Source organism: Echinops telfairi, unplaced genomic scaffold (assembly GCF_000313985.2).
Source record: "Echinops telfairi isolate 266 unplaced genomic scaffold, ASM31398v2 ScPeMD7_443;HRSCAF=831, whole genome shotgun sequence".
In the NCBI taxonomy this organism is placed as follows: Eukaryota; Metazoa; Chordata; class Mammalia; order Afrosoricida; family Tenrecidae; genus Echinops; species Echinops telfairi.
This window is the reverse complement of record NW_022104341.1, coordinates 35,527,930-35,542,755: the sequence shown is the minus strand read 5'-3', so window position 1 is coordinate 35,542,755 and position 14,826 is coordinate 35,527,930. Positions and strand designations below refer to the sequence as shown.

The window sequence follows — 14,826 nt, the reverse complement described above, 5'->3', positions numbered from 1 at the left end:
GATACAGCCTGTTTTCAAACCCTGCCAGTCAGCTTCCTGAAACCCCATACCGAGTCCTTTCATAAGGACGGGCAAAGGCGGGCCTTGAAAAGACTGCAAGGAGGGATGTCAGAATGACTTGTCTGAGTTATGTCCTGTGCAAAGCTCTGAGCCATTCCATCGAGATTTTTGAGGCAATATCCTCCCACACAAACAGACCACAGTTGTTACAGACACGAAGGGACTTCAAAAAGTTCATGGAAAGGGGGGATTAAAAGATAGTAGGGTTTTCCCATGAACTTTAACAGCTCTTTCACATACACCCTAGAACTCAAGTACTATTTCAATGACGTTCATTTAAAAAGTATATCTAGTCATACTCTGGGGTACTACCCAGGTGGAACAGTTAACACACTCAGCTGTTAAATGCACTGTTGGGGGTTCAATTCCACCCAGAGGCACCTTAGAATACAAAGGCCTGGATATGCCCTTCCAAAAAAACGAGGCATTGGAAACCGTGCGGCATGGCTCTGGCACACGTGGGGTCGCCAGAGTCAGACTCGATGGGAAGAAAGTGGTCCCTGGCACATTGGGGACCTGTTTCTCCCAGTGGGCCCAGGCCTGGGGGATATCCAGACACAGCAGTGCAGAGCGTAGCTCCCTGGGTAGAGGTCATTTGAGGGGGCAAGGAGCCCAGTGTTTTCTGCCAAGTTTCCGTGGCAGGGCCCAAGTTCTGACAGGCCACCAAACTGCTGAGTGGCATTGCTGGAACAGCGTGACTTTCTCAACAAGAGGCTCATTTCAACAAAACCCTGGCTGTAGCATCTGCATCCTCTGAAGATGCATGTCAGTTTAACCCAAACTAAAACTTAGAATTATTCTTATGTTTACTAAATATAATGCTAAATATTTGATATTGTAAACCGGAACTAAGGAGCTCATTTCCTTACGCAGCCCACGTCTGAGTCATGGCGTCAAAATCTGAGCGACGGAAGAGTAACCCAAAAAAGAAAGCACGTGGCAAAAAGAGAAAAATACTGCCTGGTATGATACCTGGTTTTTAATTTAATGGATTTTCTAAATGGACATAACATTTCTACGTATATTAGCAGCCAGAATGATTTTGATTTACATATCAAGTAAAATGTAATATGTTTGCTGTAATAAATTAAAACTCATGCTGAATTAGGTATAGGAGATTATTTTTTTCTCTATTCTGTTCCATAACAGTATCAATTAAATGGCATGCGATGACTATCATAGAAAATATATTGATAAGAGATCATTCTATGAGATAAACAAGTATTCGGATTTTCTCATTATTAATAAATAGTACATTTTCACATATGTTTGAGAATTGGTAAAAGATTGCAAGAAGATGAGATATATATTTGATTCTAAAATGTAAATTAACTTATATCCTAGATAATGAAGAAGAGGTAGCTCCATCTATGGAGAGCATGGGTAAGTGAAATTTTCATCCCCAGTTTTATAATATTTTAATAGGAAGCAAAGAAGCAAGAATACTACAATTTAAGAAATAGCCCTAGACCAAGACCCATTGCTGTAGATTCCAATGCATAGTGACCCTACTGAACCGAAGAAAAGTGCCCCCCTCGGTTTTCCAAGTCAGCCATAGTCTGGAAGGAGCCTGCTATATCTTTCTTCCGTGAAAGTACTGCTGGCTTTGCACCACTGACCTCTTTGTTGGGAGCCAAGATCTTTAACTACTACATCATCTGATGATTGAAAGATGTTTTGTGATGCTCAGCAACTCAACTCACTGCATGGGGTCTGTTCCGACTCATCATGCCCCTGTCGGGTCCGGTAGAACTGCCCCTGTGGGTTTTCAAGACTGTAACTCTGTACAGAAGTAGAAAGCCTCATCTTTCTCCTGTGGAGCAGCTGGTGGTTTTGAACTGCTGACCTTGTGGTTAGCAGTCCAATGTGTAATCCACTACAGCACCAGGGCTCTCCTTGTGTGACTATGGAGTGTTGTCAATCTTTGCGGTACTACTTTTATTAGAAAAGTATTTTTACTTTATGAACCTACAGAGACAGCAAATATAATCAGGGTTTCTGGGGAGGACAGTGGTGGGGGTGGTTAAAGAGAGCTGGTGTCAGAGTTTAAGGAAGAGAATGTTTTGTAAACGATTTAAGTGCAATTGTACAATACTGCATGATGTGGTTGAATTATGAAGTGATATGATATCTGTATTAGCTCCCAATAAAATGGTTTTGGGGGAAAAAGTATTTTTCAGGTTCTAACTCATGGGCTATATGGGTTGTCTGCACTTCATGCTAAGATTTTACTTTAATGTTCTGTTGACTTGGTTTTCCTTCTCTGTTCTCACCTCTGGTACCTTTTATTCTTTGGAGTTGTTAGAATTTTTCATCGGAAGTTCATTTTAGGTAAGACAGTAATGTGGCAAATGCAAATTATAAATCAAACAGATATGAATGGACTTTTTGCACATCGTGTGGAAAAAGAAGCAGGCATGCATATAAGTTCAGTATCATACCATGATGTAGCTGGACCATAATCTGAAAATGTGTTACATGTTTGTTTTCTTTCCCATTTGTCCGTCAATGAAGTGGTCAACTTTTCGATGATCCAAGAATTCAGCTCACAAGCATGACCTCTGTCCCTCTGTCTGGTGCTTCCACTCAACCCGCCTGGGAAGCCCATCTTAGTGAAAATGAGACGGTAATGCTGCTGCTGAGAGTTTATGAAATGGCCAGGGAGCTTTTCATCACACCCCTTATTCTACCGCCTCACAGAAAGAGCTTGACTTTTACGCCAATAAACAAGAATTTAGATAACCAAACTACGTTGTTTCTACTTTAATAGACTAAACATTCTTATTCCCAATTGATAGGTTGGGCTCCACCCCTCCCCTTACCCAGGAGTCTAGTTGACATAATCTCTAACCATCAGGGTAAATACACACAAACTGGGGATTGTATTAGCTTCCCGGCTTAAAAGAACACAGATTTATTCTGCATTCTGGTGGCCAGTAGTCTGAAATGAGTCTCAGCTGAAATCAAGGGATTGTCAGGGGCGCACCCCCCCCAGAGGCTCTAGAGGAGAATCTGCCCTTTCTTCTTCCAGTGTTTGCTGGCTTCCAGTAAGCCCGGATTGGTGGCAGAATCACTCTGATCTCTGCTCCGTGGTCACATTGCCCCTCCCCGTTTGCATCTCTTATTAAGGACACTTGTGATTGGATTTAGGGCCCATCCGGAAAACCCAGGATAATCTTCCTGTCACAATCCTTAACTTACTTCATAAAGACCCTATTCTTTTTCAGGAACAGTTTCAGATCCCAGGGACTAGGGCCTGAAATCTTCGGTGGCCACTCTACAGCGTACTCTAGGAGTGACCGTTGATTCCTTCCTCTCCCTCGACTGCTCCTCACCCTTCATCTAAACCATCCCAAACCCGCAAAGCAAACCCGTCGCTGTCGAGTTCAGTCTGACGCATAGCAACCTTATCCAAAACCAGATCGCTGGCATCACGTTGATTCGACCAGACTGACGGCTGTTGAGTTCATTCAAACTCATAACAACATTGCAGGAAGGAGTAGAGTGCCCCCACGAAGTTTCCAAGGCTGTAACGCTTTCCTCCTGCCTTCTAGAGCCTCCATAATCAGAATGGACCCCAAGGCAGTGAGTTTTACTGAAGCAGACCGCCACACCTTTCCACTGCTAAGCAGCTGGGGAGTCCAGTTCAAAACTGAGCGCTACACCACCAGAGCACCATCTAAATCACCCAACACCTTCAATTCCACCACTAAACTATGTCTCAGTGCCATTCCCCTTTATTATCACCGCCCTCCACTCCCTACAAACTTAGTCCAAGTCTCTGCCTTCTCCCCTGGCACCTTAACCTCTAACTCAGCACACACACACACACACACACACACACACACACACACCTTTATAGTCCATCAGCTTCAGCATGCTGTTGTTGTTAGGTGCCTTTAAATTGGGTCTGATTTACAGCAACCCCAGGTACAAGAGAACGAACCACTACCTGGTCCTGGGCTGTCTTCACAATTGTTTCAACCCACCGATGCTGCCACTATGTCAATCCATCATGTTGATAATCTTCCTCTTCTTCACTTCCCCACTACTTTACCAAGTGTGATGATGTGTCCAAAGTACATGAAACAAAATCTCTCCATCCTTGCCTCTAAGGAGCACTCTGGCTATACTTCTTCCAAGACAGGGCTTGCTTTTGGGGCAGTCCATGGTGCTTTCAATGTTCTTTTCCAGCACCATAATTCGAGCGCATCAACTCTTCTTCAGTCTTCCTTACTCAGCGCCCACACAAGTGAGGCGCTTGAAATAGCACGGCTCAAGTCACTCGCACCTTAGGACTTAAAGTCACACCCTTGCCTTTCAACACTTTAAGGACGACTTATGCAGCAGATTTACCCAGTGCAATGCATTAGATGACATGGCCAGGGGGGCAATACCAAAAGGATTACCTAACGTTTTGTGCAATATTTCAGCAAAAATTATTATATAGAAAAATAAAAATATATATATAGAAAAACTAAAACTCCAGTTAGTTTTAACAACAAAACGTTTTTATAAGCCCATCTGTGTTAGGAAGGGTTCTCCAGAGAAACAAAACCAGTACACTTATGAATGTGTGTGTATATACACACACACACACACACACACACACACACACACACACACATATATTAGTCCACATAGCAGTACAGAGGGCTCAGTTCAACGAACTTCCATTGAACAGTTAATATACTGGAAGTCCTTCAACTCATGTGGGCTGCTGGGTCCAAGGTCAAGGAAGCAGACACCAGAGACTTCCCCAGGGTAAGGGAGGCAGAGTCTGCCCGGAGGCAGAGTCTGCCCTCAGGCAGCAAGCAGCGTGGTTGGTCAGCAACAGTCAGTAGCTCAGGAGTTTAGGGAAGCAAGCCTGGATGGGATATTTAACGGAAGCAATGCAAGTCCACAGGATCCATTAGCCTCAAGCTCTAGTGACAGGGTCCATGGGTTGACCTGGCCCACAAGTAGTGTAGCTCACAGGTTGAGGCAGAGAACTAGCTACAGCAGCAGTAGGCATGCTCCAGCACGCTCTGACCACGAGAGAGCAGAAGAGAAGGTGGTGGGCGTGACTTGCAGAGCCATTTATCTCTTTGCCCTCCAATCAAACTGCAACTTGATTAATCCCACATGTTCCTCTTAGCCAGGTTGGTGCACTAAACCTAACTATCACACCACCTTATGTGTCTTACTATACTTACAAGGCTAAAATTTCATCACACATACTTTGGACTTATTTTCTGGATAGATCAGTCCCTGGAAAAGGACATTGTGCTTGGCAAAATGGAGGGGCAGTGAAAGTGAGGAAGACCCTCAATGAGATGGATTGATAGAGGGGCTGCAACAATGGGCTCAAACGTAACAATTGTGAGGATGGCACATCGAACAACATTCAAATTTGCTCTCTCACATACACACACACAGAGGCTTCAGGTTGGAGGTAAGGAAGAGCAAAATCTATTTCCTTCACCACTGTACCTACAGCTTAGAATTATTCTTGAGGCAAAATGAGGACTCAATAAATATTGTTTGATTGGTTGATTGTGTAAATGGATGAATTGTTTTCCCCATATGGCTTGTCTAAATAAACCATCATCATTCCAACTTTTAAATTTTCTTTGCTCATTCTGTTCTCCTACATAACACATCATAATTTGTACTTACATATTTTGAGTGTCCTAATTTGTTTAAAAGAAGCCCTGGTGTTTCTGCCAGGTAAGCATGGGATTGTTAACCAGAAAGCTGGCAGTTCAAACCCATCAGCCACTGATCAGGAAAAAAATGAGACTATTTGCTTCCATAATGACTTGCAAAGCATCAGAAGTCCTATGACTATAAGTTGGAATTATCTTGATGGCAGTGGGTTTGGTTGGATTTTATAAGTTTAATGTCTGTTTCGCCTACTAGATGGTATACCCTCTCACTAGCACCATGCTTTTCACACAATAGCTGCTCCATGAATATTTGTTGACTGAATAAGTGGACAGCTAGGAGAACCATAAACTTGAGAATGTTATTATAGAGATGTTTTAATGGGAAAGAAATAGAGTGAAAATAGGACTGTATTTGTTTATGAAACAAAAAAGCAAGCTTCATATTTGTGAGGAGGCTTGCGGGTAGGTTTTTTTATGTAACACCCTGTTACACAGGGCTCCCCACAAGAATCCCTCAGAGCCCTCTGCTTGGTAGGTGTGGATTCCTCACTTTACCGGTTGCCATTCAGAATCCTGGCTCTAGACTGCAGGGTACTAGGATTCACGCTCTTCCCAAGGAACCAAAGTATAAGCAGACTAGGTTCATAAACTTCTAAAGGCTAAAGGGTAGTATGATTTTTCCATGTAGCTAATGTTTAAGAAGCACTGGCGGCTGCCCGGCATGTTCCTCTCATTTCTCTAGCAGAATCAACCAAATCCTCTGCCATGACTCTTGCGGATCTTAGAGAATAGACTAGGACTATTTGGGTTTCCAACACTGTCAATCTTGATGGGAGCTGACAGCCTCATCTTTCTCCTCCAGAGCAACTGGTGTATTTGAACCACCAATCTTATGGTTAGCATCCCAGTTTTTAACCCACATACTACACAAAGTAGGCATTATTGTGACTATTACAAAGATAGAGACCCCGTGACGCCTAAATGTTAAGTAATTTACCTAAGTCATATGTAATACAAATTAAAGTATCACAGGAATTAGACCTTCTTCAAATCACAATCCCACCGCTCAGTGAGTTTATGACCACAAATGGCTCTCTGGGCTTCTGCTTTCATGTAGGAAAATGAGAGAGTGAAGCCTTTATGAGACTGTTGTATAAATTAATATAGGTAACGAGTGCTCCTTTTCTTACAGAGTGGCAGTCACAATGTGTATGTATAAATATATAATATATATGAATTGTATGTCCTATATACAAATAAATCCTATATACATATAAATAAATTATTTTATTAAATAAATTATAGGTGAAATATAAATTATATATTATATAAACATAAACTCACTGCCTTCAAGTAAATTCCAATTCATAGCGACCCTATAGGACCCATTCTACCTAGAGTGGCCCCTGTGGGTTTCTGAGGCTGTAACTCTTTACGTGGAGTATCTTGTGGTTTTGAACTGCAGGCCTTGTGGTTAGCAGCCTAATGAGTAACAACTATGCCACCAGGGCTTATTTCTCTCTCTCATGTATCTCATAAAGATTGAGACATACATCAACGCAATAAAATAGAGCATCTAAAATAGATTTATGAATGCATGAAGAGGCTTCAAAATATTTGTGGAAAGATTACACTTTCAATTCCATTTTTCCATAAAGGTTTTGAAGCCCCCTCATAGGTCAGATTGATTTTCAAAAAAAAGTTCCAAAGCAATTCAGTGAAGAAAGGATAGTGTGTTCAGCAAATGCTCCTGGAAATGTTTGCCAAAAAAAGGTGAACTTTCGTGAGAGCTGATGTTATACATAAAGGTTCACTCAAGCGAGACCACAGACCTCGACATAAAACTGAATATTTCTAAAACATTTGTAGAAAACACAGGAGAAAAGCGCGGTAACTTCGATTGGGAGCAGATTTCTTAGTTACAACACAAGAGCCCCAAATCTTAAGAAGTGTTCGCGTAATTCATTTTTTTTGTTTGTTTGTTTTAATGGAATACTATTCAGCAGGAATCATAAAAAGGAGTAAAAATGCAATAAAACATAACACATGGATGAATCTTCAAATAATGATGCTGAGTAAAGTAGCAGCCAGACTGGAAAAGAGCCCCGTGTGTATTATACAGAATTATTCCACTTATAAAAATTTCAGAGAGAGAAACTAATCCAGAGTGAAAAAGAGTGGTCGATGACAGCTCATGGGTGGGAAAGAGCTACCAGGACTGTTGGCATATGGAGACCCCCGGGCATGGTGACGCTGCTTCCTATCTTGATTGTGGTGGTGGGTCACAGATGCATACTTATACTTAGCAAATTGCACCTTTAATATATGCAGGTTATTGTAGCTACTTTTAAAATGATACACCTTAAAGGTCTAATGCCTTAGTTAAAGAACTATCCTACTTTCTTAGATAGCGGGCAGTTTTGGGTCTCCGTGCACACCTCCGTCTGAATTCCAAGGCACCAGCACAGAGAGGCACTAGCCCCGGTAGTAGGTCCCACAGTTCCCTCTAGTGGTATGCAAAGGCAAAACTACAGAGTTCTAGTCTGCATTTGAAAGGATTACACATATGTGAATCCCAACAGCAGTTGCCCATTGAGCATCTCATAAGTATGATGTTAGACACCTTCAGGGACTTTTTTTAAAGGAGGAGAGTATCTAATTTACGAACAACTTGTTAGTCAGGATGATGCTAAATGCCTTTAAATAGAGGAGTGATACCTACTTTATAAATGACTTGTATTCCAGCTTGTTACACCAAATGATTGTGATTTGCAATGTATTTCCACCTATCATTAGAGTTACACATGAAGTCATTTTAAAAATACCCAAATTGCCTGAAGATTACCATAAATATTACTAGGACATTATCATAGAGTCAATGGGGAAAGATGCTTCTGTGAGAAAAGAAGTTCAAAATTCCTACTTGAGAGGCCACACAGACTCCCTCCGTAGCCGAGCTGAGCAGTGGGAGGAGGGGATGGGTGGCAGGCACCCAGGAGCAGAGGGCTGGAGAGAGGGGCGGGGGTCCTGGGACTGTGCGAGCATGCAGCTGGGAGAGAGGTCTAGCGGCAGACGCAGAGCTGAGACCGCACTGGGAGAAGCAGCTGAAGAAGCTGATGGTGGTTTAAAGGACAAACAGGATGGAAAGCTCTGTGGGGGAAAGAGGAGAGAAACAGCCGGACTGCTTCCCACGCAGATTTGTTTGTTGCTCTTGGAGTCCGTGGACTAGTCAGCGTTCTTTGACAACGCCATAATTCACACGCGCCAGTCCTTCTCCACCACGTGTCTGGCAGTGTGTCACACTGTGGGGCTGGCTGTTGCTGTGGGGCTGGGAGCTGTGTCACCGGTATTTCAAGCAGCAGGGTCGCTCAAAGTGAACAGGTTTCAGCGGAGCTTCCAGACCAGGAACAAAGTATGAGGAAGGAACAGGCTGTCCACCTCCGAGGATACAGCCACTTAACTCTCACAGTCAGACGCCTTGGCATGTGGCAGCGTCAAGGACATGAGAGTAAACATCTCTCTGGTGTTCTCTGCTCTCAGCCCAGAGCCATCTGATGTCAACAATGCCACCCCTTGTTCCACATCTTCTGACTCCTGCCTGATGCGGGAGCCGCTCCCTGTCAATGGACTGCGACAACCTGTGTTGCACGAGCTGCAGCCTGTGATAGCAATGATATGGTTCTATGGTGGACACAACTATGGATCTCTTCCAGTAAGTTGGCCAAGTAGTTGTCTTCCAACTGAGTGCTTCCAGTGTTTCATCTGCTTGTTGGAACATTTTGATTGACGTTGAGTCAATTTCTGGAGCCTTGTCTTTGACTAATACTTTCATTGTAGATGCCTCAGAAACCCACGGAGCTGTGGGCCAGGTAGTCCTTGAGACAGATGTTGCCAACCTGCTTGGTCTGCATGGCCGCTAGCTTGGGACGATCAGTGATCCGATGGCCAAGGCCCCCACAGAAGGCACAGCCCACTCTCCTCTGATGTCCAGCACGGACTTGTCGCCGCAGAGCAGCACAGGAGGTGCCTCTGCATGGCCTCCAGCAGCAGGGCTGTGCGGTCTTTCAGCACGGACTCATCGCAGGGCTTGTTGATGAAGGTGGTGGCGATGCCAGTGTTTCCAGAGCGCCCTGTGCGGCCAATAGAGAGTTCATAGTTCTCGGTCTCCTCAGGCACGTCATAACTGATGATGTACTGCCTATCCGGGAAATCCAGCCCCTTGGAGGCAGCATCTGTGGCCATGAGAACATCTTTCTTGCCCTCCCAGAACACCCCAATGGCCTTGGTCGGCTCCTCCTGGTCTTTGCCCCGATGGATGGCCACTGCCTGCACCCCCTAGAGCCGCAGGTACTCACGATGGCTTCCACATCTGCCTTCTCCGAAAAGATGAGCACAGTGGAGGTGTCTGCCTCCTAACTGATGAGGAGACAGAGAAAGAAGGAGGAGGAGGAGGAGGAGGAGGAAGAAGAAGAAGAAGAAGAAGAAGAGGAAGAGGAAGAAGAAGAAGAAGAAGTAAACTGTGGGCAAGGGAAGAAGAAAAAGGAAAAGGCAGCTTGCAGCGCTGGTCAACTAGCAATGGTATGGGGTAAGAGAGTAGAGCGCATCACTCTAGTCACCACCTGTCACTGAGGTGTGTACCAGTGCAATCCTGGGCAGATGGGACAGGTTGTCTGGTTCCTGCCTCAATTGCAGCACTACTTGCAGGAATTCAGAATGGCAACCTTTTGCCAGGCCAGTTGGCAGTTTACTGCTCCTTGCCTCCTTGTCTGCTGGTGTTGTTCAATCTCGTTCTCTAATCCACGTTGCGCCGACCTCTTTATCCTTCCCTTTCCAGGATTGGCGCCGCATCTGTTCCACTTGCTCCCGTGGAACTTTGTGTAGAAGGGGAGTAAAACTGCCTGGTCCACCATCTTGCACTGATCTCTTGAATATATTTACTTTTAAAATATGAACAACACTTTTAAGGTCTTTTATTTTTTTATCACGATAATTACTTTAAGTAAACAATTGCATGTTTCCAACTATTAATTGTTTTAACGTAGTTATATTTAATGCTGCCCTGTCTTTTGTAGGTCATCCTGAAATTTTCCCTTTAGTTTTAACCACCAAGACGCAGGAGATATTCAGCTGCCGAATAGATGAGGACATCACAGATGAACAACCTTATAAGCTCATCAAAAAAGAAGCTATCCTCGAAGATTTGCAAAACAGAGCTGCTGTGTCTGACTTCCACCCAGTCAAAAAACTTGTCCGAGTAAATATAACCTTCCTTTTTATTTTTTCAATTCTAGCTCAAAAGGTCCCTTTTTCAGATGGTTGTTGTCATGGGTAGGTGCCATCCAGCGGGTTCCCCTCATGACCCTCTGCACAACAGAACAAAACTGACGTTCCTGCACCGTCCTTGCAATGGTCCTATCCCAGGGCCCATCATTGCAGCCACTGTGTCAATCAATCTCACTGAGGGCCTTCCTCTGTTTTCACGGCCCCTCCACTTTACCAAGCATGTCCTTCTCCAGGGACCGGTCTCTCTTGACTACATGTCCAAAGTATGTAAGGCTAAGTCTTGCCATTCTTGCCTCTTAGGCGCATTCTGGGCATACTTGTTCCAAGACAGAGAAGTTTGTTCTTTTAGCAGTCCCTGGTACTTTCAACATTGTTCTCCAGCTCCACAATTCAAATGCATGGATTCTTTGATGGTCTTCTGTATTCAGTGTCCAACTTTCAAGTGCATATGAAGCAACAGAAAACACCATGACTAGGGTCAGGCGTAAGTTAATCCTCCCAGCAACATCTTTCTTTTTCAATACTCCCAAGAGGACTTGTACAGCAGATTTGCCCAGTATAATGCTTTGTTTGATCTCTTAATTGCTGCTTCCATGAGCATTGATTGTGGATCGAAGCAAGACAAAATCCTTGACAACTTCAACTTTTTCTCCATTTATCATGATTTTTACCTACTGATCCAGTTCTGTTGAATTTAGTTTTCTTTACATTGAATTGTAATCCACACTGCAGGCTGCAATCCTTGATCTTCATCAGCAAATGCTTAAAGTCCTCACTTTCAGCAAGCAAGAGTGTGCCATGTGCATATCCTGGGTTGTTAATAAGCCCTCCTGAAACCCGGATGTCACGTTCTTCTTCATATAAGCCAGCTTCTCTGAGGATTTTCCTGGCATACAGATTGAACTATTGAGAGGCTACAGCCCTAATGCTTGCCTTTTCCGATTTTAACTCATGCAGTATGCCCTTGTTCCGTTCCCACAACTACCTTTTGGTCCCTGTATAAGTTCCTCATGAGCACAATGAAGTGTTCTGGAGTTCCCATTCTTCTCAAAGTTCTCCACAGTTTATTATGGTCCACAGAGTTGAGTGCCTTTGTATAAACTATAAAAACAAGTAAACATCTTTCTAGTATTCTCTGCTCTGAGCCAAGATCCATCTGACATCAGCAATGATGGCCCTTCTCCCGCATCCTCTTCTGAATCTGGATCCATACTAACAAAAGTATGGAGAATATTGAGTTTAAGTCGGACACACACACCCCTCCCATTACTTTAAGTAAATGATAGTTTGTCCATATCTCCTTTGATGCCCTGTTTGATGGCCTTCTGTGCAGAACATAATCTCACCAGGAAGCAGCTGTGTTGTCCCACACCTGGAAAAGCACATCCGTGCCCAGTTTTAACTAGAAAGAAATCCACCTTTATTTTCTCATATTGATTCCCATCATTTGGTCCTGAGTTTCCTTCAACATGCTCTTAAGAACAAGGCCAAGGAAATGCAGTGCTTCTTCATCCATTTGCAGAATTCCCATGTGGATTAAGCCTCCAGAGAATCCCCTCTGAGCAGCGGCCAGGACTATGAATGGCCTCGCTGTCGGAGCGAGTGCAGGACAGTGGATGACTGCAGATGCCGTTGGGTTAAAATTTAACACCTTAGTTTTTGTTCTCCCAATTATTTGTTGACCCATTTTAAATGTATTCTACTTTTTATTATTTTCTGCTTTCTTTTGGATTGAGGTTTCCCCATGTTTTATTTTGTGATTGTAGTTGACGTTTTTTGCTGTGTGTATGTTTTGATATGAAATCCAAGAAATGAGAAGCTAATAATAATGGGTACAAGAATGGAATTGATTGTGGTGATAATGGCACAACTCTTTTTAATATGTTTAAACCATTGAATTGTATGACATGTGACTTACATGTCAATTAGACTTCACAGTTTTTAAAAGGTAATGCTTTTTTTTTCTTTTAGAAATTAAATTGCACAGTAAATTTCCCTGGACTCATTGTGCTTTGAGCACTCTTTATAGTTAATAGTTTTGTAATCTGAAGTTCAGAGCCCTGTTGGCAGAGTGGTTATGGGTTGGTCTGCTAACCACATAGTCAGCAGTTCAAAACCACCAGCTGCTCCTTGGGAGAAAGATGAGACTTTCTGTAAAGAATTACAGTCTCGGAAACCCACAGGAGTCAATCTATCCTGCCCTTTACAGTCACTCTGATCAGCATGGAATCAATGGCAGTCAGTGATGGTTCAGTGGTAGCATTCTCATCTTCCAGGCACGACATCGGGGTTCAATTCCTGTCGCAACAGACCTCACGCACAGCATGATCCATGTGTCAGAGGAGGCTTAAGTGTTGCTATGATGGGGCGCAGACTTTCACAGCACTTCAAGACTAGGATGGTCTAGCAAGGAAAGCCTGTCGATTTAACTCTGAAAGCCAGCCAATGAAAGCCCCATGGATTATAAATGTTTGACCTGTAACTAATCATGGGGATGGCAGAAGAAAGAGGCAGCACTTTAGTCTCCTGTATGTGGAGGGCCCCTGAGTTGGGGCCAACATGACAGAAGCTAAGACCACAATAATGCCAACCACATATTGGCAGTATGGTTATCTTTTCTATTACATGATTGATTTACTAGAAAAATAACAATTCTGTGTGACAGTGCCTGAAAAACAGATTGTCCTTTGAGTATTAACCTTCTCTTTTTGTTCTATTTCTATAGGAATATCCTGGCGATGAGCTTCTGCTTGTTTGTGACAAAGACTTCAAATATGGACTTAACTTTTATCTCATCGGAACTGAAGAAGGCAAGGAGAACTATTTAAATGTAAGGATACCCACACATCCTTGCAATGTGTTGATTCTGAAAAGGAAGGTGTCGGGGCCTCTGCCAGTTGTCCTGATCATTGTTAGTTACCTCTGTATCCCAGCACCCAGGTTGGGTCCTGGTCCCTAGAGTAGGTGAACCACAAAGGTGGGGTGAATTAAGCCAGTTACCCCAATGCAGCAGATACTTTATTCTTTGCCAGTTATTGATCCAGTGAGATAGGAAATAGTGACCCTATCCTGGAGCAGTAAGTGGACCAATACAAGTAAAGACCCTTGACCTAATGCCTGGCACAAAACTAGGTGTTCCATCGAAGTTTTCTGTGATTACTTAAAAGGAAACATTGAAAGAATGGCTCAGCCAGTGGGCAGGTGAGGGCGAGGAAGGTGTGAAAGATGGGCAGACTGGTGGTTTCCAAGGAAAGGCACAACGTTCACCACTTAGGAATTGCATTCAAGGTGGTCATGACAGGGCACGGGGTTTTTGAGACTCACCTTCCTATCTTGCAGCCTTGTAGGGAGATACATTACCTTCCTAGTCAAGATTTGGTCAAACTGTTTGAAGAAAACAGAGACGTTTGATCATCCAATAAAGAAGGGGGGAAAGGGAAAAGTGTTAAAATTTAAAAAATATATTTGGCCTTCCGCTGCGGCAGCCATCGAAGAGTAGCCGCCATGGCTGTGCGCTGCCCTATGGCCGTGGGCCTCGACCAGGGCCACCAGGTGACCAAGAACGTGAGCAAGCCGAGGCCCAGCCGCCGCCATGGGTGCCTCCCCAAGCACACCAAGTTCGTGCAGGCCAGGATCTGGGAAACATGTGGTTTCGCATCCTATGAGCGAAGGGCCATGGGGCTGCTCAAGGTCTCCAAGGACAAGCGGGCACTTAAGTTCATCAAGAAGTGGGTGGGCACACACATCTGGGCCAAGAGGAAGAGAGAGGAGCCGAGCAGCGTGCTGGCCACCATGAGGAAGGCCGCTGCCAAGAAGGACTGAGTGCCATGTCGTC

General features: G+C 43.9%; 2 protein-coding genes across 5 annotated transcripts in view; both read left to right on the top strand.

Moving 5' to 3' along the window:
* The window catches only part of DNAI3 (dynein axonemal intermediate chain 3), a 75,324-nt gene that overhangs the window by 6,434 nt on the left and 54,064 nt on the right, over nucleotides 1-14,826 (top strand). For all 4 annotated transcript variants that reach the window (XM_045292208.1, XM_045292209.1, XM_045292207.1 and 1 more), the window contains exons 2-5: nucleotides 934-1,023; nucleotides 1,405-1,443; nucleotides 10,781-10,962; nucleotides 13,717-13,821. In XM_045292208.1, the coding sequence (XP_045148143.1) occupies nucleotides 948-1,023; nucleotides 1,405-1,443; nucleotides 10,781-10,962; nucleotides 13,717-13,821 (402 nt within the window). In that variant the 5' untranslated portion in view covers nucleotides 934-947. The remainder of the gene's footprint in view (nucleotides 1-933; nucleotides 1,024-1,404; nucleotides 1,444-10,780; nucleotides 10,963-13,716; nucleotides 13,822-14,826) is intronic.
* On the top strand, nucleotides 14,366-14,813 carry LOC105978317 (60S ribosomal protein L36-like). The gene has a single exon (XM_045292213.1). The coding sequence runs from the start codon at nucleotides 14,496-14,498 to the stop codon at nucleotides 14,811-14,813; it is 318 nt and encodes a 105-aa protein (XP_045148148.1). The 5' UTR covers nucleotides 14,366-14,495.

Excerpts from the sequence above, each read along its gene's own strand:
- LOC105978317 (XM_045292213.1), top strand. The coding sequence starts at position 14,496 with ATGGCTGTGCGCTGCCCTATGGCCGTGGGCCTCGACCAGGGCCACCAG.